The 25029-nt window shown below is 46.8% G+C and overlaps 1 protein-coding gene across 1 annotated transcript in view; it reads right to left on the bottom strand.

Annotated features, from left to right (window-relative positions):
* Nucleotides 1-24351, bottom strand: part of ATP11B (ATPase, class VI, type 11B) — a 134771-nt gene extending 110420 nt beyond the window's left edge. Inside the window, exon 1 of the mRNA XM_015421941.1 lies at nucleotides 24033-24351. Coding sequence (XP_015277427.1) covers nucleotides 24033-24059 — 27 coding nt within the window. The 5' untranslated portion in view covers nucleotides 24060-24351. The remainder of the gene's footprint in view (nucleotides 1-24032) is intronic.
* Nucleotides 24352-25029: the final 678 nt, after the last annotated feature.

The following is a 25029-nucleotide window of genomic DNA, read 5'->3' as shown; positions in this document are numbered from 1 at the left end:
TCGAGCCCAGTAGCGCCTTGCAGACCAACAAGAGTTTCAGGGTATAAACTTTCGAGCGCCAAAGCTCCTTCTTTCAGACACAGTAGAGCAGAGCCTTGATTCTCGAGAGCTCATACCCTGAAACTCTCGTTGGTTTCTAAGGTGCTGCTGGATTCGAATCCAACTGTTCCAGTTGGCAGAAGAGGACAGGACCCAAAGCAATGGGTTTCAATTACATGCAGAAAGGTATCGGCTGGATATTAGGAAGGGCACACTTTTCCACGGTCAGAGTGGTTCAAAGGTGGAATCAGCGGCCTAGGGAGTTGTTGAGCTCCCCTCCACTGACAGCTTTCGAGAAGAGGCTGGACGAATATTTGTCAGAGCTGCTTTAGGCTGGTCCTGGGCAGGGGGGGGGGTTGGACTAGAGGGTCTGCATGGCCCCTTCCAACTCTATATGTCTACGATAACTGTTCTACTGCAGATCAACAGAGGGCTGCCCTCTGAAACCCTGCTACTAAAACAACCATTCCAGACTTTCATTTTTCGACATGTTTTCTTTAGCCGCAGTCTTTCCTATGCAACGTTTGTTCCCGTTTATTAAAAAGACATGCAACCGAAACGGCAAAACTCACAATTCTGATCTAATTTTACGTTTCGCTTGCAATGTCACCAAAGTTAGTTGCTTCCTGGTTTACAATACAAACCTATCCTATTCATAATGCTTGCCCGGGTTTTGGGGGGGCATACTGAGAACCGAGCATATATACCTCTCGTAAGCTGTTCTCTACTCAGGTCCCAAAACGTGACCAATACAATGGCCAGCAATCAGCCTGACCAGGGAACCCTGGAAGCAGAAGTACTCAAGGGATGACTTTTAAGGCTCTAGGAAATTGTGCACTGTGTGAGCTACAGCCCTACAAGGGCATGGCTGAAGGAAGCTCCCAACCAGGGGTCATTTCCTGCAGGAACGCACAGTAAAGAGCCCAGCAGTTAAGAGCAACAAGCCCCACCCCCCTTCTCCCAGCAGCCCTCAGTCAGAGCAAGAAGCAGCCAGGTACATTGCAGAGCCCCCCCCCCCCAGCTCCTCAGTCCAAAACAGTCCAGTGGCACCTTTATGACCAGGTTTTATTCAGGTACAAGCTCTCCCTCCTCTGTGAGGACAGATCTGCACGTCCCCCCCCCCAAAATACCTAGCATTCCAAAACAGTCCAGTGGAGCCTGAGCGGTGGGTGTTGCCTTCTGACACACTTCCGGTGATGTCAGGGGGTGTGGCATACGCAAATAAGTTATGCTAATGAGCTCCTTTTTCTACGAAATGACCCCTGCTCCCAACCTTTGGGGACAAAGGAGCAATCCCTGCACTTATCTGGACAAGCTCTAGAGTGGGAAGCTCCACCCGAACGTGCCGAAGCTCGACAGGCTCTTGTTACATATGCTAAAGCCGGGGTCTCCAACCTTTCTGAGTCTGCGAGCACCTTTGGAACTCTGACACGGTGGCATGGGCGCAGGCATAAAATGGCTGCCATGGAAGGCAGAGCCAGCCACAAAGGGCTGCGGCGGCTTACCTTCGGCCACGCGGCGAAGATCCTTGAGCTGTGGTGGCAGCTGCTGCAAAATCTACACAGACCTCCAGTGGATAATCAGAAAGATTCGCTGGGCAAAAGCCCCACCTGGCTCCTCCCACTTTCTACAAGACTTGGGGGCACCACAACATCTGTCAGTGGGCTCCGCGGGGCCCACAGACACCATGTTTTGGACCACTGTGGTAAAGGCTCCTCCATAACCCGTGTTGACAGTAGTTACAAGCTGAGAATGAAACTAGGCCAGTTTGGTGTAGTGGTTAAGTGTTCGGACTCTAATCTGGGAGAACCGGGTGTGATTCCCCACTCCTCCACTCGCAGCTGCTGGATGACTTTGGGCAAGCCGTCGTTCTGATAAAGAGCTGTTCTTTATCGTTCTGTCAAGAGCTCTCTCAGCCCCACCTACCTCAAAGGGTGTCTGCTGTGGGGAGGGGAAGGGAAGAGTTTGTAAACTGCTCTGAGACTCTGAGTGAAGGGTGGGGTATAAATCCAATCTCTTCTTCTTTTCAGACACAGAGGTTGACAGCTTACAGAGAATACACAAAGAATCTGCCTAAACTCCAGCCCACTCCAGCTGGGTAGCTTGATTAGCTTGGGTGGTCCACTAGTAGAACACTGATTGACATCCTATCCACACCAATCTATTATAACAGGTGTGGTGTAGTGGTCATAGTGTCAGACTAGTATCTGGGAGACTCCGGGTTTATTAAATCCCTGCTCTGCCATAGCAGCTTTCTTGGTGACTTTGGGCTCGTGACACACTCTCAGCATAGCCTACTTCACAGGGTTGTTGTGAGGATAAAATGGAGGAAAGGAAAGACGCTTCTGAGACCCCAATGGGGGGAAAAGTCAAGCAGAAAGCAAGGAAGTAAATAAGACATGCAGCACTGAAAGCTCAGTCACTGAAAGCTTTGTTTATAGGCTAATTGGGCTCCCTGATGGATAATTCATCTAATCAAGGGAGAAAAAACAGTATTTAGATCTTACTTAATACAGGCTTTTTTTTTTTAAAGTGATCAGATCGAAAATGAGGGTTTCCGTGCTGCTAACCTCATACTAAAGATACCCTCTGGACACAGTTCTGCATAAGAACTGCAGCATTTAATATTTCTGCCATAAAGGAAATTAGACCCTTTCCAGTTCCCTTAGCAAAGTAGTTTCAGCATGCAAATGCTGCCCACTGAAGGAACATAAATCCTCTTCTAAGTCCCCAGTTCTATTACTGTATCCATAAAGAAAACGTTAAGAGTCAAGCAAACAAGGCACTAACCTAAAATCCAAGAAAGCTCTTATTTGAATAGCCGCATTTCAAATGCCTCAAAAAGTTTGTGGATCTGATGGGAGGGGAAACGTGACAATCCATTTTTCAGCAGAGAAGAAAACGCTGTCTCTTGGCTTGCTAAGTATCTCCAATTCCCTGCCTCCAATTTTTATTTGTTAGTGGAAGGGAATTTTTTACAAAAATAGCGCTTCACAGCAATTATGTCACCTGCAGCCTGGCCAGGCAAAGATGACCTTGGGCTTCCAGAAGAGCTTTGTCAGATCAATTCAGCTCCTGTTATCTGTTGGCTCTTAAAACCTTCCTGCAAGCAATTAGAAGATGGTGATTTTTTTTTTAAAAGGTATCACTAGATGGGTTCAGAGTAGTTTTAAACGCGGGACCACGGCTATTGGGGACAATGGTTCAGTACAGAAATCAGGTCAGTGAGAAGACCCTACTGAACGCTACATGAAAGCTACACGTAAGATGCTATAACCCAGAGGTTTTAAAAAGTATCACAAGTTTTTAGGATCGCTATTCATTCCACTTAAAAGGTAAAGGTTCCCTTGCTCGAAAGCCAGTCGAATCCGACTCTAGGGTTGCGGTGCTCATCTCCGTTTCCAAGCCGAAGAGCCAGCATGTCCGAAGACGTTTCTGTGGCCATGTGGCCGGCATGACTAAACACCAAGGCGCACGGAACGCTGTTACCTTCCCACCGAAGTGGTACCTATTTATCGACTTGCAATTTCTTGCTTTCGAACGGCTAGGTTGGCAGGAGCTGGACCTAGAGACGGGAGCTCACTCCATCATGTGGCACCCAGGTCTCGAACTGCTGAACTACCGACCTTCCACAGCCTGCAGTTCAGCGTCTTAACCACTTGAGCCACCGCAGCTCATGCATTCCACTTACTGGTAGGGAAAAAACCTGCAAACAAGCAATAAGCACCAATGGCAAGAGCGTAAGATGTTTTATTGTGAGCATTAAGAGAATTCCACTCAATGCACTTCGGAGTATCCTTCAGCCTCTTGTTAAAGAATTCTTGAACCCCTGGTTTCATTTCAGCTGAACTGGTAGGTCTCACGATTGAAGAGCTGTAGTCGTAATTACCATGGCAACCCGCCAAAAGGCTAACAAAAATTAAAACCTGGCTTTTTCAATCCATTGCAGACAAAGGCCAAGCCAATGTTTTTGCACGGGGCTGAACCGTTAAAGACTATAACAGCCCAGACCCACATGATCTCATCAGAGCTCGGAAACTAAGTCAGGGCAGTACTTGGATGGGAGACCACCAAGGAAGACTGGGCTGATATGTGTAGAGGAAGGCAACGGAAAAGCAATTCTGCTCATCTCTTGCCTTGAAAATCCCATGAGGTGGAACTCCATGAGGCCGCCATGAATTGGTTGCAACTTGGTGGCAGGCTTTACCTTCACGTGGTTGAAAGTGCCCATCGAAACAACTTATGGTGACCCCTCATGAGGTTTTCAAGGCAAGAGACACTCAGAGGTGGTTTGCCATTGCCAGCCTCTGCTTAGTGACCCTGGGTTTCCTTTGGTGGTCTCCTGTCCAAGTACTGACCAGGGCCACCCCTACTTAGGTTGTGAGATCTGATGACATCGACCTTCTCGCCTTCCCCTCAACCCCCAAAACATGCAACAAAAGCTTCACAAACTTCAGTTGCGAGCAATTAATATGCACAGGAAGGGGGGACATCCAGTACCTCAACCGAAAGCCCGGAGGAAGAGCTCCGTCTTGCAGGCCCTGTGGAACTGCAATAACTCCCGCGAGCATCGTGGGTCCCCACTTGTACAATTCTATTCGGGCAACCATTAGATTCTGTATAAGCCACAGAACGAGGCAACCTGCAGCACAGAAGGGCAACTTATAGCGGAGGTGCTTCGGGAAAGCATCTTTTTAGTACTCCTCATATGCCCTCTGTACACTGCACCCTGCAAAAAGGATTGCCGTCGCTTTCTTTGTGCCAACGTGGCCTACAGTTCAAACATGAAGTCTGGCAATACTGAACACTGGCACAGAAAAGAGGTTTGGAAGCTAAGAAAGCAGACTGAAAAATGGGCTTAGAAGTTTCTCAGCTGCATCCAGACAACTTGCCAAAAGCACCTGAAGAGCTTTTTATTGACAGCTAAATGCATTTTTCAAGCTCATATCCCAAGAAGAAGGAGGGGAAAAATCTCTCCCACTGTTTGTTTTGTTTTTCATGCAGTGTAGCCACACAAAGCAGACAGCTGAAGACAAAGTGAATTCTTCCAGAACAGACAGTTCGGAGGAGAAGATGACGACATCAGAAGCCAAGCTCAACAACAAAAGGCCAACTAAGATGAGAAAGGAGCTCATGAATTGAACATTTATAGCGAGATGCAAACAAAGGCAATGCTTCCGTGTAGCCGCATCAAAAACAAATCTCCCCTCTGTGCCCACACCCACTTCCTCACTAGCAGACCCCCCCCCAACCCTCAGTTCAGAACAAACTGAGCAAGAAGAGTGAAGGGAGGCAGATCTTTCGGCAGCTGTTACGAGCCAATCTCATCCTCAAATGTCTCTTGTGATAATGTTACTGGGCGGCTCAAGAGACCGCTAGGAACTGACCGAGCCAAGCCAGGGATATCCTGTATTCGGCAGCTGTAGCCAGAATCCTCGCCATCTGTCCCATATAAATGATGCAACAAATATCAGGATCCCCAGCTGAAAGGCAGGCAGCAAAACCCCCCACAAGATGACTTTCTGCATATTAGCAGGCTTTATTGCACTGCGCCATCTCTGTTTTCTGCTTTACCGGGAGCAGCTGAAATCTGAACTTAATACTGTCAGTGAGGTTCATTTCATGAACTTTAGTGACAGCTTTAAGTTCAGTTTTCAGCTGGTATCGATAATGCAGAAATAAAAATGGTGCAGTGCAATAAAGCCTGCTAATATTTTGAAAAGTCACTGAGTAGGGGTTTTTTTGCTGCCAAACAGGTAGGCAGATAAACGTTTTATGGAGCACTGACAGCACGCTGCACAGAACACGCTGAATTTTAAAATCCAGCGACGACGTCATAAACAAACTATCATGAGATCACTAACAACCTCGGGCCAGTCATGTACCCTCAACCTGACCTACCTCACAGGGTTGTTGATGTTGTGGGGGGTGGGAGGCGGTCAGTGGGCTGCAGTGGAGAGACAGGACAGTCCATTCCCATGAGCTTTGTACTGCTTGCGATTTTGGAGTTGTGCGTTTGAGTTAGGGCTTTTTTATTTTTATTTTTTGGGAAAAGATGCTGGAACTCTCAAGACGGAAATGGAAGTTTTCGATCTGTATACTGAAAACTCATGAACTTCTACACATTTTTTAAAAAGAATTTTGTCAAAGAGGTTCTGGAACTCTGTTCCGGCAAGTTCCCCCCCACAGAAAAAAAAGCCCTGGTTTGAGTCACCAGCTGAGGGCTCCCCGCAATAAGCATTTGTAAAGTGAGCTGCTAATTCATACGCTGCTGGAATAGCCACACATCTATCTTGACACTAATGTTTCTTTTGAAGGGACAGCGCCGCCCCCCCCCCCCCCCCCCCCAAACTATCAGTTCCACTTTTGGCAGGACACAAAAGAACAGCATTAGGGCTGGAGTCTGCTCTACCCAATGGCTCATCATTTAATAAGTCTGAAAGCTTTTTAGGGTCGCCAGCAGTTCCGTATTATTCACCGCTGAATTCCTAGTTGTTGGGATCAGGCTTGGACATGAGTCTCTTCTTACTGGGGACAGATCAATGAAAGATCATGTACAACGCCTTGGGGTAGCTTTATTCCCCTTTGTCAGCTGTGGAAGATTTGCCACAGGTTTCTTAAAGTAAGGCTTCGTGGGAAGAAGTGCTATTGCAGCAGAATGAAAGAATGAAAACACCCCTTAGGGGCAATTCCATGCAAAGGAAGTCACTGCTGTTTAATAATAATCAGAGTAGGAACTGGCGGGGGGGGGGGGGGTGAGATAAAACATAAGTGTAAGCCGGTAAGCCAAACTATCACCTGGGAAAGGTTTCATTTCGAAATGGTGGCCTGTCAGCCAAAGCTTTTGAAGTGGCCTCACTTCAAAAAGGATGTGGGCAAAATCAAGACGTGCAGAAAAGAGTGACGAGGATGATCAGGGGTCTGGAGACTGAGCCCTACGAGGAAAGGCTAAGGGCCCTGGGAATGTTCAGTTTGGAAAAGAAGAGATTGAGGGGGGACATGATTGCTCTCTTTAAATATTTGAAAGGCTGTCATTTGGAGGAGGGCAGGGAGCTGTTTCGGTTGGCAGCAGAGGATCGGATTCAATTACATGCAGAAAGGTATCGGCTGGATATTAGGAAAAAATTTTTCATGGTCAGAGTGGTTCAAAGGTGGAATCAGCTGCCTAGGAAAGTGGTGAGCTCCCCTTCACTGACAGCTTTCAAGAAGAGGCTGGACGAATATTTGTCAGAGATGCTTTAGGCTGGTCCTGCATTGGGCAGGGGGGGTTGGACTAGATGGTCTGTATGGCCCCTTCCCACTCTATGATTCTATGGTTCACAAAAAGAAGCAATAAGATAAAAGCAGTAAGGAACAGGAAACAAAGTACAACATGAAAAACACTAAAAGCAATCAAAGCTAGACTTAAAAGCCAGCAGGGTCGCTAAGGAATGTTCAAACTATCGCACAATTGCACTCATATCACACGCTAGCAAGGTCATGCTCAAGATCCTACAAGCTAGGCTTCAACAGTACGTGGATAGAGAACTACCAGAAGTACAAGCTGGGTTTCGAAGAGGTAGAGGAACGAGAGATCATATTGCCAACATTCGCTGGATTATGGAGAAAGCAAGAGAGTACCAGAAAAATATCTACTTTTGCTTCATTGACTATGCTAAAGCCTTTGACTGTGTGGATCACAACAAACTATGGCAGGTCCTTAAAGAGATGGGAGTACCAGACCACCTCACATGTCTCTTGAGAAACCTGTATAAGGGCCAAGAAGCGACAGTTAGAACCGGATACGGAACAACTGATTGGTTCAGCATAGGAAAAGGAGTACGACAAGGATGTATACTGTCACCTTGCTTATTTAATATATATGCAGAGTACATCATGCGAAATGCTGGCCTGGATGAATCACAAGCGGGAATTAAGATTGCTGGGGAAAAGATCAACAACCTCAGATATGCAGATGATACCACTCTAATGGCTGAAAGTGAAGAGGATCTAAAGAACCTCTTGCTCAGAGTAAAAGAGGAGAGCGCAAAAGTGGGCTTGAAGCTCAACATCAAAAAAACTAAGATCATGGCATCCGGCCCCATCACTCCTTGGCAAATAGAAGGGGAAGCTGTGGAAGTAGTGACAGACTTCACGTTCCTGGGATCCCAGATCACCGCAGACTGTGACTGCAGCCATGAAATTAAAAGACGCCTGCTCCTTGGGAGGAAAGCGATGGCGAACCTAAACAGCATGATAAAAAGTAGAGACATCACCCTGCCAACAAAAGTCCGCATGGTCAAAGCAATGGTATTCCCAGTAGTCATGTATGGCTGCGAGAGCTGGACTATAAGGAAGGCCGAGCGCCGAAGAATAGATTCTTTTGAACTATGGTGCTGGAGGAGACTCTTGAGAGTCCCTTGGACTGCAAGAAGAACAAATCAGTCAATCCTCAAAGAAATCAACCCTGACTGTTCCCTGGAAGGCCAGATAATGAAACTGAAGCTCAAATACTTTGGCCACCAAATGAGAAGGGAGCACTCACTGGAGAAGACCCTGATGCTTGGAAAGATTGAAGGTCAAAGAAGACGGGGACGGCAAAGGATGAGATGGTTAGACAGTGTCATCGATGCAACGAACATGAAGTTGAGCCAACTTCAGAGGACGGCAGAAGACCGGAAGGCCTGGAGAGAGCTCGTCCATGGGGTCGCGAAGAGTCGGACTCGACTGTGCGACTGAACAACAAAATAATCACTACATGCCTAAGACAACAAAATATCTTCACCGGACGCCTAAAACTTTAACAAAGCAAGTGTTGGGGTACTTGCTGCAGAGAAGATGCTCCGTAGGCAACACGCCATCACAGAAAAGGACCCTTGATAGAAAAGAAAAGTGTCTGATTACCTTAGCACATGGACAAATTTGTATGGGGGGTGATCTGACTTCAAGTATTCTGAAACAGACTTATTCCGTGTTTTTAAAGGGTACACCCTGGCTCTTACATGAAGATAAGTTCGGAGGTGTAATAGGCCCAGAAAAAACTGGATTCTTGTCTTCACACACACACACCCCAGCTCCTCCCCCCTGCTGGATCAGACCAGTGGTCCCTCTAGTCCAGCATCCTGTCTCACACAGTGGCCAACCAGTTCCTCTGGAGGTCCAACCACAGGGCATTCAGAGGCTGGCTGCCTATAAACACGGAGGTCCCATTATGTCACCATGGCTTGTAACCACTGATAGACCAATGTGTAATGCACACGGCAGTAACCTAACCCTGATGCGATCAGGGTGTTAAAACTGCAAGCAGATTCTGCTTTCCCAGGAAGTGTCACATCTGGCAAAAGGTACCGTGTACTACTTGAAACCTGAAGAGCTGGTGGCTGAATCAACCAGCTGGAAACGGGCTCCTTTAGCAGAGTGCAACTTATTCCAGAGAAGGGAAGAAGAAGAGAAGAGATTGGATTTATACCCCGCCCTTCACTACCCAAAGGTGTGTCAGAGCAGCTTACAAACTCCTTTCCCTTCCCCTCCCCACAACAGACACCCTGTGAGGTGGGTGGGGCTGAGAGAACTCTGACACAAACTGCTCTTTTTTAAGAGCCATCTTTCCCTGGACACCGACAAACAGCACTTCAAACCTTGTCTGAAGAGAGCTTCAGTTTGCTGGCCCCTTTACAGACCACTCTCGCTACCCTGTTTGGGGCATCCACTGCACTAACATGAAGTCCAACGACTAATAACATTTATTCTAGCACAAATGCTTGTGAGTCGGACTCACTTTAGCAAAGACATCGAGTGCTCGTTCTATGTCACCCCTCTGGGTTTACTGCCATGAGTGACTCCGCTAAAAAGAAGGAATCGGGTATCATCAATATCACGACAGCTTTACTCCTAACCAATGCTCCCTCTAAGCTGTGGAGTCTTGTGAGCAAAAATTCTACTTTGTGAGCTACTGGCATTAAAGTTGTGAGCGAGCGATTCGGCTACTGCATAAACTGGCTTGCTCTGGAACCATCCTTCCTGAGCCAAGATAAAAATGTGTGAGCTGGAGGCTAAAAAACGGTGAGCTAGCTCACACTAACTCAGCTTAGAGGGAACACTGCTCCTAAACTCCGTATCACCTGAGGTAGCAGAAAGGGGAAAAGACAGATCTCCCTGCAAGACCCTTATAGCACAACTCAATTAACTCGATTTATGCCTTTCCTTTCTCCCCAATGGGGAGTTGGGACCCGAGCGGCTTAAACTGTTCTCCTCTCCTCTGTTTTATCTTAATAAGCCTGTGAGGGTATGTAATTGGCCAAAGGTGACCCAGTGAGCTTCCATGGCAGAGTGAGGATTTGAATCCGAGACTCCTGGATCCTAGTCTGACACCTGAACCACTGCTCTGCGCCGACTCTTATGCCAAGGACTGAGCGGTACCGCATCCTGGCCAGCAGTTTTGGAACAGAATCCCTGACAACATAATATGCGTCTTTTCCAGCCAACCTAGAAGGATGTCACAGTCGATGGTGCTGCTAGCTACCGAAATGTCCAAGACAAATGTCCAAGACAATCAACGAGATCGCACTCCCCCATCTCTCTCTCTCCCTCTCACCTGGCAAAGATCACTGCAACAAAAAGTCGTTTCAGTTCCAAAATGTGGTTTGCAGCCAGGCTGAGAAAAGGTCTAGATCAGGGGTGGCCAGACTGTGGCTTGGGAGCCGCATGCGGCTCTGTCACACATATTGTGCGGCTCCCGGCAGGGTGGCTGGGGAAGCTACATTTCATTAGCAAACAGGTATCAATTGGACAAATAAATATTATCAAAATCTGCTTTTACCGCTTTTGTTATTATTTCTGGCAGTCTCATTTAATGTTAATAAAAAGCAAATCGGCATATTTTCCAGTAAAAACGTGTAATGTCTGTTCATGTCTTGTGGCTCCCAAGCATCTGGCGTTTATTCTGTGTGGCTCTTACGTTAAGCTAGTTTGGCCCCTCCTGGTCTAGATAATCCTTTTCCTCCATAAAAACTCGGGGCTGGTCAACTGTGACCCAGTTAAAATTATGCCAAGTGTAGTGCTCTCAGAAAGGAGCTCATTTCTTGAAGGTTGGACAGAGGGGTTATACCAGCTTTCTACCATATGTAGCTGTCAAACTGATCGATCGGTAGGCAGCTTAGAAGGCTGTTTTAGCATAGCCACATCTTGACCATGCTGGGCACCCGTTATGTTGCAACCAAACAACAAACTCCCCCAAAAGCCAGTGCTCCTTTATCTCATTTGGCGCAGGGTGAAGATGTCGGTCACCCTTTAAGATCAAAATATATGTTTAGGTGGGTAGAGAAGAAGAGATTGGATTTATACCCCACCCTTCATTTGGAGTCTCAGAGTGGCTTATAATCTCCTTTCCCTTCCCCTCCCCACAACAGACACCCTGGTGGGGCTGAGAGCTCATTCGAGGACTGCCCTTGAGAGAACAGCTCTGAGAGAATTTGTGACTGACCCAAGGTCACACCAGCAGCTGCATGCGGAGGAGCAGGGAATCAAACCCGGTTCTCCCAGATTAGAGTCTGTGCTCTTAACCACTACACCAAACTGACTCTCCAGTAGCTGCACTCGTCTGAAGCAACGGAACAAAGTCTACGTCTGGTGGCACCTTTCAGAGTTTCATTCTGGGTATAAGTGTGCAGGCATACTTCTACAGACACAAGAAGAATCTTGTGTCTGAAGATACAAGAAGAAGTTGCATGTGTACAATAGCTTATACTCAGGATTAAATTTTGTTGGCCTTAAAGATGCCACTGGACTCAAAATGTATGTCTGCTTTTTTTACCTGGTCCTCCAAGTTCAAACCCTTGCTCAGCCCTGATCTCTCAGAGCTGGGGGAAAAGTTATCTTCAGCAGATCTGTACACTGTTATACTGTGACCAGCACCAAAATAAGTAAGAAACTGAGGATGCCAATCCCTGCTCCAGTAAGGAAGTACCTCATGTGGAAGCAGGCTTACAGACACACAGAATGAGAGCCAGTGTGGTGTAGTGGTTAAGAGTGTCAGAATAATATCTGGGAGACCTGGGTTGGAACCCCTATTCGTACAATGTAAGCCTCACTGGGTGACCTTGGTCCAGTCACACTCTCGCAGCCTAACCTTCCTCACAGGGTTGCTGTGATGGTAAAATGGAGGAAAGGAGAACGCGGCAAGTCACTTGGGGTCCCCATTGGCAGAATACGAATGACTAAAATAAAATGGAATATAAAATACAATAGAATGTGAATGCAAGTCATCATTTGCATGCTCATCTGGACCCCAAGAGAACTGGCTGGCTCCTTTTATGACCAGTGTTCCCTCTAAGCCAGTTTGGTGTAGTGAGAGCCAGTTTGATGTAGTGGTTAAGTGCGCGGACTCTAATCTGGGAGAACCAGGTTTGATTCTCCACTCCTCCACTTGCACCTGCTGATGTGACCTTGGGTCAGTCACAAGCTCTGTCAGAGCTGTCCTTGAAAAAGAGCAGTTTCTGTCAAAAGCTCTCTCAGCCCCACCTACCTCACAGGGTGTCTGTTGTGGGGAGGGGAAGGGAAAGGAGTTTGTAAGCCACTCTGAGACTCCCTTGGGCAGTGAAGGGCGGGGTATAAATCCAATCTTCTCCTCCTAAGATGAGTTAATGTGAGCTAGCTCAGTTTTTTAGCCTCTGGTTCACACATTTTTTGTCTTAGCTCAGGAAGGATGGCTCCAGAGCAGTGTTCCCTCTAAACTGAGTTAGTGTGAGCCAGCTCACAGGTTTTTAGCCCCTGGCTCACCCATTTTTGTCTTAGCTCAGGAAGGGTGGCTCCAGAGCAAACTAATTCATGCAGCAGCCAAATCACCTGCTCACAGCTTTAATGCCAGTAGCTCACAAAGAAGAATTTTTGCTCACAGGACTCCATAGCTTAGAGGGAGCATTGCTCCAGAGCAGACTAATTTATGCAGTAGCCAAATCCCTCACTCACAACTTTAATGCCGGTAGCTCACAAAGTAGAATTTGTGCTCACGAGACTCCACAGCTTAGAGGGAGCGTTGCTCATGACCGTAGGGCTGTACACTGCCATCTAAGGCTACCACATCTGCCTGGCTAGCAGGACAAGAATCCAGGACCCTCCATGTAGAGCCTGACATACTAAAAGGGGGGGGGAATCAAGCTCAACATGAAACAAGCACCTTAAAAGAGATCTGGAGTCTGTGTTACCACTTTCGGAGTAGCTCAAAGCAGGAATTTACTCTACAGGGCTTGTACGCCTTGAGGGCCTTCCGATTCACGACCGAGAGTGCTGCCCCAGCTTCCTCGCTTCTGCAGCCATCGAGCGTCTGCATTTGATGAGATAATTTCCTCTGCTTCAAATGCCACGTGTGAAGTTTCCTAACAGGCTCTCCCGTGGTATTATTGAGCCAGGGCAGCGGCCGGCTTGCTGACTTTTGCCTCCCCACTTGGGCTGGATTTTTCTGCACGCAAACAGCTGCACCCAGCCTGTTATGCAACACTTGAAACGCTCACTCGGGCGAGAGCTAGACAGCAGTGCACCGACTCCTTCCCTGGTGATAAGCAACTGCTCAGATTCATTTACACAGCACTCCTTATCTCAGTCATCCACGCAAGGACCCAACAGGGTCAACTGAGCCTCCTAAGGAGAGAAGGTGAACCATGGCTGAGAGAGAGGTTTTTTTAATCTAAGGCCATGGCGGTATTTGAACCAAATAAAACTGTTCTTCACGGCCCACATGATCAAATCTCAGGAGACACTGAGGAAGGCTTCCCTCAACAGTGGTGATTCTCAAAATACCTGTACCACACGAATTTTTTCCCACATAGGATAGCACAGCCTGCATCTTGGCTGCTGTTCCAACAATGCTTCAGTTCTTGGGGGAGGGAGACTAGTTTAATCACCCCACTGTAATGTCTAGAACCTCTGGAACTCACTGTTTATGTAGTGCTTACCGTAGTGCCACTTTGGTGTAGTGGTTAAGAGTGCAGACTCTAATCTGGGAGAGCCATGTTTGATTCCCCACTCCTCCACACGCAGCTGCTGGCGTGACCCTGGGTCAGTCACAAGTTCTCTCAGCACTGTTCTCTCAGGAGCAGTCCTCGAAAGAGCTCTCTCAGCCCCACCTACCTCACAGGGTGTCTGTTGTGGGGAGAGGAAGGGAAAGGAGACTGTAAACCACTCTGAGACTCTGAGTGAAGGGTAGGGTATAAAGCCAATCTCTTCCTCCTCCTCCTCCTCTTCTGTAGTGCCAGTTCTAATACTCTACTACAGCAAGTCATAACAATTCTTCAAGCCGAAGCCAGTCTCTGCTTATTGCGTCAGAACTATTAAAAGAGTTGTTCCAATTTGGACACCTGAGAAGAGTTCTCAATTCCAACCGTGGCAAATGCGTTCAGATCCTGTTTTACTTCCATTTCTCCACTAGTTGCCGTGCATGCACAGAAGATTTACTCAAAGCACATCACTATTACAGGATTTGTGGCGTTTTGACTGCTATGGAACAAATACCAAGTGTGTTGTTTATCCAGCTGCCATTTACCCCTCTATCGAGTGCCTGAACGATCCCTTGAAGCTAAAATGAGGCTATCATACTTTGGTCACATCATGAGAAGACAACACTCACTGGGAAAGACAATAATGCTAGGGAAAGTGGATGCAGAAGGGAAAAAGGAAGAGCCAACCAGAGATGGATTGACTCAATCAAGGAAGCCACGGCCTCAGTTTGCAAGACCTGAGCAAAGCTGTTAAGCAAGTCTGTCAATGACAGGACATTTTGAAGGACACTCATTCATAGGGTTGTCATAAGTCAGAAGCGACCTGACAGCACTTCAACACACACATCAAGGGCCTAGATTTCAGAAAATAAAAGCCATCGGTATAAAAGACAAAACACCAGGCCTTCGACTAAGGAGCCGCACTATATGACTGAGGCCTTGGCCCCAATATTAACATCATCAACAGCATTATAACATCATTTAAACAGCTGGATAGAACCCAGATTATGCTGGCAGCTGACTGTTTGTATTGTTGGATGTGGCTTATGCCCGCCATCACTTAGGAATCATCTGAGCACTAGCACTTTATATGTTCTTAGGTGTTTTTTACTGTGATTTTAGAAAAAAATTGCTTGTATTGTTTTATTCTCCTGTGTAAGCCACCCTGAGCCCGCTTTGGGTGGGGAGGGCGGGGTAGAAATTAAATAAATAAATGTGCTGAAATTGACAGATTGACAAATATACTAAAAGGAAAAATGGAAGAATTTATGGGACCATGGAGGATGTACTATGACTGGATAAAACATAAGTACTGAGAAACTAAGACTAAATGAAGAGCAATAAGAAAGATGGTTATAATAGTTGTGAAACTTTTAGGAGAAGATTTGCATGCAGAATGTCAATATATATATCTGTGTGTGTATTCTTTCTTTTCCCTTTCCCCCTTTCTATATATAAACTAATAAAACTTTAAAAATTAAATAAATAAAAATAAACATTTGAGTCCAGTGGCACCTTTAAGACCAACAAAGTGTTATTCTGGGTATAAGAAGAAGAGATTGGATTTATACCTCACCCTTTACTACCCAAAGGAGACTCAAGCGACTTAGTCTCCTTTCCACAACAGATACCCTGTGAAGCAGGTGGGGCTGAGAGAGCTCTCAGAGAACTGCTCTTGAGAGAACAGCTCTGAGAGAACTGTGAATGACCCAAGGTCAATCCAGCAGCTGCATGTTGGGGAGTGGGGAATCAAACCAGTTCTCCCAGATGCCACCACACCAAACCACCTCTTGCATACACACCCACATCTTCGGGTATACTGAAACAGAAATCACTTGGTTCCTAACGGCATTACAGATTCCTGCAGCAAACAGTTTTGTAACCTTGGTGCCTGTTCGGTTTGCAAATCTGTTTGCTTTTCATTCTGTTTGGACCTGTTGGGAGCGGCTCCTGGCTTGTTTGTGCCCTGTATTTATTCTTTCAAAGAGCAGCACAACACATGGAACTGGCTTCTTTTCAAGGTGCAGAATGCTAATAAGTTAGCAGTACATTTCATAGTGCCTGTGTGGCAAAATCAGCTTCTCCAAGTGAAATGACACTGACCCTTCAGGATGCCCGGAAAGCCACTGTGAGCGACCCTTGCCTCTCCCCACTCCAAGCAAGCAAACTGCGCAGTACAAGCACAACACGGGCCAAAAGATTTTTGCAGATGGACCCAGATGCGTGTGCATCACGATCAAAGAAAGACTGATCGCTATGGTGATCTGGAGAGTCTTCTTCCAATTGCATTTGTGTGTGCTGTCGCTCCCTAACGAAGGGTCGCTTGTGTCCATCTGCCATTATGCTGCAAAGAATGCTATACTCCAATTTTCAGAAAGATACCGAAGTGATATCTAAACTGTGCCCTGACTGTGATAGCCCAGGCTAGCCTGATCTTGTCAGATCTCGAAAGCTAAGCAGGGTCGGTCCTGGCTAGTGTTTGGATGGGAGACCTCCAAGGAATACCAGGGTCATAACACGGAGGCAGGGAATGGCAAATCACCTCTGAAGTCTCTTGCTTTGAAAACCCTACAGTGTCACCATACATCAGCTGTGACTTGACAGCAAAAACAACAACAAATCTAAACGGTACAATAATTCAGCTTTGAAAAGCTTTTAAAATCATCACTTCTGCCTGGTGCTACTGCTTCAAATGTTCAGCATCCTCACATCTGACCTTGCACACTGCACGGAAGGACGGACAGACAGACAGACCACACTGGGCACAATTCAGAAAGAACCATGCAATGCTGATTCTTCCTGCCTCATCAGAAGACGAAAAGATTGGATCTATACCCTGCCCTTCACTCACAGTGGCTTACAATCTCCTTTCCCTTCCCCTCCCCACAACAGACACCCTGTGAAATAGGTGGGGCTGAGAGAGCTCTTTTGAAAACTGCTCTTGAGATAACAGCTCTCAGAGAGCTTGTGACTGACCCAAGGTCACACCAGCAGCTGCATGTGGAGGAGTGGGGAATCAAACCTGGTTCTCCCAGATCAGAGCATACACGCTCTTAAACACTACACCAGGCTGCAGCCGATCTTTGGCAGGCTCACTCATACTGAGGGTCTGAGACAACGTCCCAAGGCCACACAGTGTTTACTGCCAACACCGCTAGGCTGGTCGGAGCAGGTGGAATGGCCTCCAGCTTAAACAAGTTACCATATGGATGGCCAGGTCCTGCACCTATGGTGTGGTAGGTCTCTCTCACCGGTCACAGCAGTCTGTGGACCATCTGGTCCCTGGATCCCCATGCATGTCTGGGGTTTTATCAGGGCTGATGAAGACGCTTGCATCAACCAACCTTCATTGATTACATCTATAAATCCCCAGCCTGGCTGTATTTCAACGCCTCTGCCAACTTCTAATATATCTTCTTTTTTGCATCGTCACTGCTTCAATTACCCACTGACTGTTTTTGTATCTTTTCAAATGTGAGTCAGCCACAATAATACAGGAAGAATGTCTCAACCAAGCCTAGCTGATAATCTACATCTACTCTCAACAGGCAGCTGCCTCTTCCCTATTCAGGAAAGTTTCATGACCACATCCTTCAAAAAGTATGATGATCCTTTACTTAAGCAACTTTTATTGCTTGGAACACAAGCTTCCTGACTAACACACACTTCCACACCTTCAATATGGCTGTCCTGCTGTCAATATATTTTGTGTATTTAAACTCAAACAACTGTCCAAGATAGGGATCCCAAATGATAAAGAATGCAAGGCTTCTTAATAGGGATGGGCACAAACCGGCTGACAAACTAAAGTTCATTATAGTTTGGCTGGTTCATGAAGCGATGTTCATGCACTGAAGAACTGCCACGAACTTCCACAAATTTTGATGCCGTTTGTGATGGTTCCTGATGAGCAGAAAACTTTTTAAAAAACTTTTCACGAAAAACATTTTAAAAAGCTTCTGCTCTTCATGAAAAATATTTAAACAACTCCTTTCTGCTCCCTGTGAAAAGCGTGAACTGTCATACTGGTTTGTGGTTCTGCCACAAAACACAAACTGAACTGCAAAAATATGATTCATGCCCACCCCTACGTCTCTATACTACATGGACAACAGCAATATGGCACGATATTCTAGGTGTACCTCAGAGGAAGTAGCTATGACTTCTCTCCACTTTAGAAAAAAGTCAGGGGAGATATGCCCTCCAGAGCTGGAATGAGGGCGCACGTGGCCAAAGAGCTAAATAAGTAGCAGTAGGAGGCCCGTGGTGTGGGAGGGAACTGCTGTGAAGGAAATAGTAGCCTTGCCAGTGTTTACAGCATTAAGAGAGCAAATGAGCACTATGGTGCTGGAGTGATACAGGTAACCACTCCTGTATCAAGTAGTAAAGTTTGGTTTCTGGGACATCAACACAACCACATCCCCACACACCATGGGTGTAATAGTTGGGGACAGGAAAAAAGATATTTATGGCAGATAAACTAAACTGTTTATTGAGTTGGAGCACCTTCCCCATGAGAAAAGGCTGAAGAGTCTGGGGCTTTTCAGTTTAGAAAAGAGATGGCTAAGGAAGGGAGGGGACATGATAAGAGGATTATAAAATTATGCATGCGGTGGAGAGAGTTGACAAAGGAAATTTTTCTCCCAAAATACCAGAACCTGAGGGCATCCAATGAAGCTGATGGGCAACAGGTTTAGGACAAACAAAAGGAAATGCTTCTTTACAGAAAGAGTGAGTAAAATCTGGAATTTCCTGCCAAAGGATGTAGTCTCGGCTACTGTAAAAAACTGCTTTAAAGGGGGATTAGATAAGAATCATGGAGGATAGGTCTATCAGTGGCTACTTAGCCATGGGGGCTGAGGGGAACCGCCGAATCCCAGAGCCAGGAGGCAACATCACAGGAAGTCCTCAGTCTCTATGCCCTACTGTTGGCCCTCCAGAGGAACTGGCTGGCCACTGTGAGACAGGATGCTGGACCAAATGGACAAGGCCTGGCCCCATTTAGGGAAGAGAAGAAGGAGAAGAGATTGGATTCATACCCTGCCCTTCACTCGGAGTCTCCGAACGGCTTACAAACTCCATGGCACAAGTGGGGATTCAAACCTGGTCTCCCACATCCTAGTACGACACTCTAACCACTACACCACACTACCTCTCTTAGGTTAGATCACAGATTACTTTAGAAATCACTGTTTAGCCACATGAAAGTAACCAGAAGATGTAACAGAACAAACACACAATGGAGGCCTTCAACAGAAGAAAGCTCAGTTAATTACATGTGTTGTAACAGAACATGATAAATCTGAGCCCCTCAAAGAGCAGAAGGGTAACAAAAATCTATACATTTCAATGTGAGATAATCGGCCTCAGATATGCTGATGCATCCGTGCGAGCCAACATTCTGGGCGTGACCCAGGCTAGAGCAAGAGATCATACAGAGATGAAGCAAGACAGCCTCCTCTAAAGATGTTGCTTTGGACTCACATGAATGATTACATTATTTCTCACAGGACATTAGCCGTTGTTTCTTGATGTGGAGTTTGGGGATTATTGCACTAAAGAGCTACCGACTGCTTAACTCAGACTAATCAAGGAAGCTGGTAAATGTGTATATGTGCACTGATGATTCCTGATGGAGTAATAATAAAGCCAGACCAATAACTTAAACCGCTCTAACAGCTACCGTGCACCAGACAGAATCCATCTTGCTAGACAAAGCAAGTCGGGGGGGGGGGTAGTATAGCAAATAATTTCCCTACGACATAAACGTTGTTTTCTTTTGGTAGGATACGGCTCTGGCATTTAACCCAAACAATAAACAGCATGATCCACAAAAAAAAATATAAGGTCTAGCTCCGTGCCGCAAATAGTTTAATTAGGCTAGCCTTTTTTTCTCCTAAGTCAAAAGGTGAGTCTCCTTTTTAAACAGCTTGAAAAATTACATAAACATCCCAGGAGTATCAAAACAAATCATTCCATGTTACTTTCCTCTAAAGCTAAAACCCCATCCAGATATGATCAATCACAAAACAAGCTAATTGTAAAATATAATGGAAGTGCTTGAAGCATATTCTCTTCACTCGGCGCACAGCGTTACTATAAATTACAGGAATGCTAGTGCTACTGCAGTTTAGAGTATGGTCAATTCATAAAGAGGCAATCAATACCTGAGTGTTTACTTCTTTTGTGAATGAGCTGTAGACTTTTTCATCTCAGTTACTGTATTTCATTACACTTATTATTGCGTAAATGCACAATTCATGGGGGGGGGGAGAAGCTCCCTTCCATTCGTACTTTCTAAGCAAATCGTTTGCTATAAAGCACAGGAAGGCTGTGGCTTGGTTTAAAAATCACATGGCTACTCATTTTATTGTAAATGTTTAAGAGCCGGAGGATTGAGAATCGAAATGGAAACTAGTACACAGGATTTTTTTTCTCTCTCTAAAGGAAGAGAGCAAGCAAAAGGAAACCATCCAGATGCACCATTCAGATTAAACAGTTTGCCAAACCAAATTGCAAGGCAGATTCAAAAAGTAACAGCCGAAGAAGTCTAATCCAAATCTTCACAAATTTCCCACTGCAGACAGCCCAGTTTTATACTTTGAAACAGGACAGCAGGTGTGCCCATTTTAAAGAAGCTTACTCCCAGTTAAATAATCTGGGAATGCTGCATTTTTTTTTTCATTTTTTTTTATTAAATATTTTTTATTGTTTTCACTTTATGCAATAACAATGTATTACAAATGATAAAAGATATACTTTAAATTAACATTCTTAACACTAAAACGTCTTTTACCCCTAGATAAAGCCAGTAATTTGAAACCGGAATGCTGCATTTGATGAGATTCACTGTAAAATTAGAAATTACTTTTATTGACAACAGGGAAATCTCTGGATGATATTAATCTCTGAAGTCTTGTTTCAAAAGCCTGAGCTTGTTCCCAAGGGCAAGCCAACAGAACTGCCAAGCTCAGCTGAAGAAGTGAACGTAATTCTCCAACCCCCAGAAGCGGGAACGCATCTGTGTTGTAACACCACTTTCGCAATTTAATCTTGCAATTCGGTGGTACTTTCCCGTAACTACCCTGAAGTTGAAATGTCTCCGTTTGTGATTAGCCAGGAACTTTCTTTTCATATGCTGACAACCCCATTTTCTGACAAGGATTAGCTCAGTCGCCCACCTACTAAACTAACTCCAACACCTGAGAGGGAGGGGAGGGTGCCTGTGTGGACACAACAGCAAGTGTGTGCAAGCAGTGGAACAAGGAGGCATAAAGAGAGTCCCAGAACACATAAAGGGAAGGGCTAGCTCATGCACTGCACAGATCAAACTCTCCCCAAGGAGCTGCAGCCAATCCCTGCTCTCCAGCATGTGTGCCTGTGCTTGTAGACACAGATGTGTCACGTGCACACTTGACATTTTCAGGTGCGGGCTTCTAACACCTTAAACTCAACACTCACGAAATGTAGAGAAGCTTTCGAAGAAGAGAACAGACTGTGTGTGGTGGTGGTGGTGGGGGGGAGCCACACCTTGACAGCACAAGCTAAGTGAGGGGAAAGATGGTTTCTGTGACAGGCGTCAAGCCCAAAGGTGGGAATTTGTGTGTAAACACAGACTTGGGATCCTTAGGAGCCCAAGACTCAATAACAGAGAGGGCAGGGTTCAATGGTAAAGCATGTGCAAGAGGGTCCCAACTTCAATCCCTGGCATCCTTCTCTAAAAGAAGCAGATATAAGAAGGATGAGAGAATGATTTAAAATAAACTCTTATGGGGAAGAAGGAATAGAGAGAACAGGGAAGAAGAGGAGAAGAAAAGCTTGGGGTGGGAGAGCGAAGCTTCAGAAGGGAAATTGTGTTTTATGGAAAATATTTCTACCTCATCTCTTGCCAAGAACCCCAGGCAGAAATCCAAAAAGCATAAAGACAACAGATTTAAGACAGATCAAGATGGGTAGCCATGTTAGTCTGCCTGTAGCAGTAGAAAAGAGGTGGGTAGTCGTGTGGTCTGAAGCAGCAGAACTAATGAAACAGCAGAATTAGTGAAATTCATCTAACAAAGGGAGCTTTGGCATTCAAAAGCTCATACCCCAAAACCAAAACACTTTTTTGGTCTCTAAGGCGCTGCTGGGACTCAAATCCAACAGTAGAAAAGATCAAGAGCCCAGCAGCACCTTAAAGACTAACAAAATTTGTGGCAGGAGAGGAGCTTTCGTGAGAAGTCTGAAGAAGTGAGCAGTGACTCACGAAAGCTCCTACCCTGCCACAGATTTGGTTAGTCTTTAAGGTGCTACTGAAATTTAAGACAGACAAGCTGCTCTGGTCCATGCCTTAAATGGGGGAGGGGGAAGGGCAGAACAATATAAATTAGTTTCAGGAGGGTAGCCGTCTTGGTCTGAAGCAGCAGGACTAGTTCCACCTGACGAAGAGAGCTGTGTTTCTCAAAAGCTTATGCTACAATCAAGTTCGTTAGTCTTCAAGGTGCTACTGGGCTTTTTACTATTTAGCCAGTTTGGTGTAGTGGTTAAGTGTGCGGACTCTAATCTGGGAGAACCGGGTTTGATTCCCCACTCCTCCACGTGCACCTGCTGATGTGACCTTGGGTCAGTCACAAGCTCTGGCACAGCTGTCCTTGAAAAAGAGCAGTTTGTGTCAGAGTTCCCTCAGCTCCACCCACCTCACAGGGTGTCTGTTGTGGGGAGGGGAAGGGAAAGGAGTTTGTAAGCCGCTCTGAGACTCCAAGTGAAGGGCGGGGTATAAATCCAATCAATTCTTCTTAGCAGTATTAGTCTAACTTGTTTAACAAAGGGCGTTTTGATGCTGGGAAGCTCATAATCCAAAATGCTTTTTGGTCTCTAAGGTGCTACTGGGCTCGAATCCACCAGTAGAAAAGAGCAAGAGTCCAGTGGCACCTTCAAAACTAACAATATATGTGGCAGGAGCTTTTGTGAGTCACTGCTCTGTTGAAGAAGTACCTGAAGAAGCGAGCAGTGACTCCCCAGAGCTCCTACCCTGCTACACATTTTGTCAGTCTTGAAGCTGCTGCTGGACTCTTGCTCTTTTCTGCTGAAGAAGTGAGCAGTGACTCCCGAAAGCTCCTGCCCTGGCCGAATATTTTGTCTGTCTTGAAGGTGCTACTGGACTTTTGCTCTTTTCTCCTGAAGAAGTGAGCCAGGGACTCACAAAAGCTCCTGACCTGGCCGAATATTTTGTCTGTCTTGAAGCTGCTGCTGGACTCTTTCTGCTGAAGAAGTGAGCAGTGACTCCCGAAAGCTCCTGCCCTGGCCGAATATTTTGTCTGTCTTGAAGGTGCTACTGGACTCTTGCTCTTTTCTCCCGAAGAAGTGAGCCAGGGACTCACAAAAGCCCCTGCCCTGCCGCCAGTGTGTCCCTCTAAGCTGAGTTAGTGTGAGTTTGCTCAGTTTTTTAGCCCCCGGCCCACACATTCTTCTCTTGGCTCGGGAAGGGACGGCTCCAGAGCCAACTCATTGATGCCGCAGCCAAATCGCCCGCTCACAACCAAAGTTTCCTCTAAGCTGTGGAGTCTTGTGAGCAAAAATTCTACTTTGTGAGCTACTGGCATTGAAGTTGTGAGTGAGCAATTTGGCTACTGCATTAAATTAGCTTGGTCTGGAGCTATCCTTCCTGAGCTAAAACCAAAATGTCTGAGCCGGAGGCTAAAAAACGGTGAGCTAGCTCACACTAACTCAGCTTAGAGGGAACACTGCTCACAACTTTTAATGCCGGTAGCTCGCAAAGTAGGAATTTTTGCTCACAAGACTCCGCAGCTTAGAGGGAGCACTGGGGCCGCCAACATCTCCTGTTTGCCTTTAAGGGGCTGCTGGACTGTGGCTCTTTGCTGCTGAAGAGGTGAGCCAGCGACCGCTCCCGCCCTGCCACAAATTCTGTTAGTCTGCTGCCCAAATTCTGTTAGTCTGCTGCTGGACTCTTGCTCTTTTTCTCCTGCTACGAAGAGTTGTTGCAGGGGAAGGAGGTGGGTCCGGCCCGGCCCCCTCCCCACTTACCAGCTGCTGACGGATCCAGCGCCACATCCCCCCGAGCGAGCCGGCCGGCCCGACGGTGGGTCTCAGCCCCCTGCAAGCGAGGCTGGGCTCGGCTTCCTCCCCCCGCCTCTCGCTCAAAAGCGCTGCTGCCGCTGCTGCCGCCCTCTCCCGCAACCGCCGCTCCCCATCAGCGCAAAGCCCGGGCGCTTCCCTCAGGAGCAACGCGGAAGTCCCGCCGCCTGCCGCCACGCAGGGCCCCGGAGTCGTCGCGGCTGCAGCCCGGCCGCCATCACGGAGCCGCTCGCCCCGCCCTGCCCGCGTCACCAAGGGGCTCCCCCGCGGTCCGCCTCCGCCTCCAGGAAGTGACGGAGCGCCGAGGGGGCGGGGATTGGAGGGGCAGGGAAGGGCGGGGACTGGGCGAGGCGGGAGCGGAGGGAAGACGGAGCCCGTGGGCGAGAGGGTGGGGGTTGCCTAGGCAACCCGTAATGGCGGTTTCAAGCTGAGGGGGGAAAGTGGCTGGCGAATAGAATTCTGGGTTGCCAAGGCCTTTAAAATGGGGTGGTTATAGGCAGTGTTCCCTCTAAGCTGAGTTAGTGTGAGCTAGCTCACCGTTTTTTAGCCTCCAACTCACACATTTTTGTCTTAGTTCAGGAAGCATGGCTCCAGAGCAAACTAATTTATGCAGCAGCCAAATTGCTCGCTCACAACTTTAATGGCAGTAGCTCACAAAGAATACGTTTTGCTCACAAGACTCCACAGCTTAGAGAGAACATTGGTTATAGGACTGTCAACTCCAGGAGATTTGAGGGTGGAGCCTGGGCGCTCAGTAGGGATGTGATGTAGGGCTGCCAACTCACTCTTGTGAAATACCTCGAGATTTCGGAAGTGGAGCCTTGGAAGGGCAGGGTTTGGGGCCTGATGCCATAGAGTCTACCTTCCAGGGTAGCCATTTTCTCCAGGGGACCTGATTCTCTGGAGATCAGCTGCAATCCCAGGAGATCTCCAGCCCCCACCTGGA

This window comes from Gekko japonicus, unplaced genomic scaffold, assembly GCF_001447785.1.
Source record: "Gekko japonicus isolate JY-2015 unplaced genomic scaffold, Gekko_japonicus_V1.1 scaffold842, whole genome shotgun sequence".
NCBI classification, from domain to species: Eukaryota; Metazoa; Chordata; class Lepidosauria; order Squamata; family Gekkonidae; genus Gekko; species Gekko japonicus.
The sequence above is the reverse complement of the archived record's forward strand: the minus strand, read 5'-3'. Positions and strand labels throughout refer to the sequence as shown.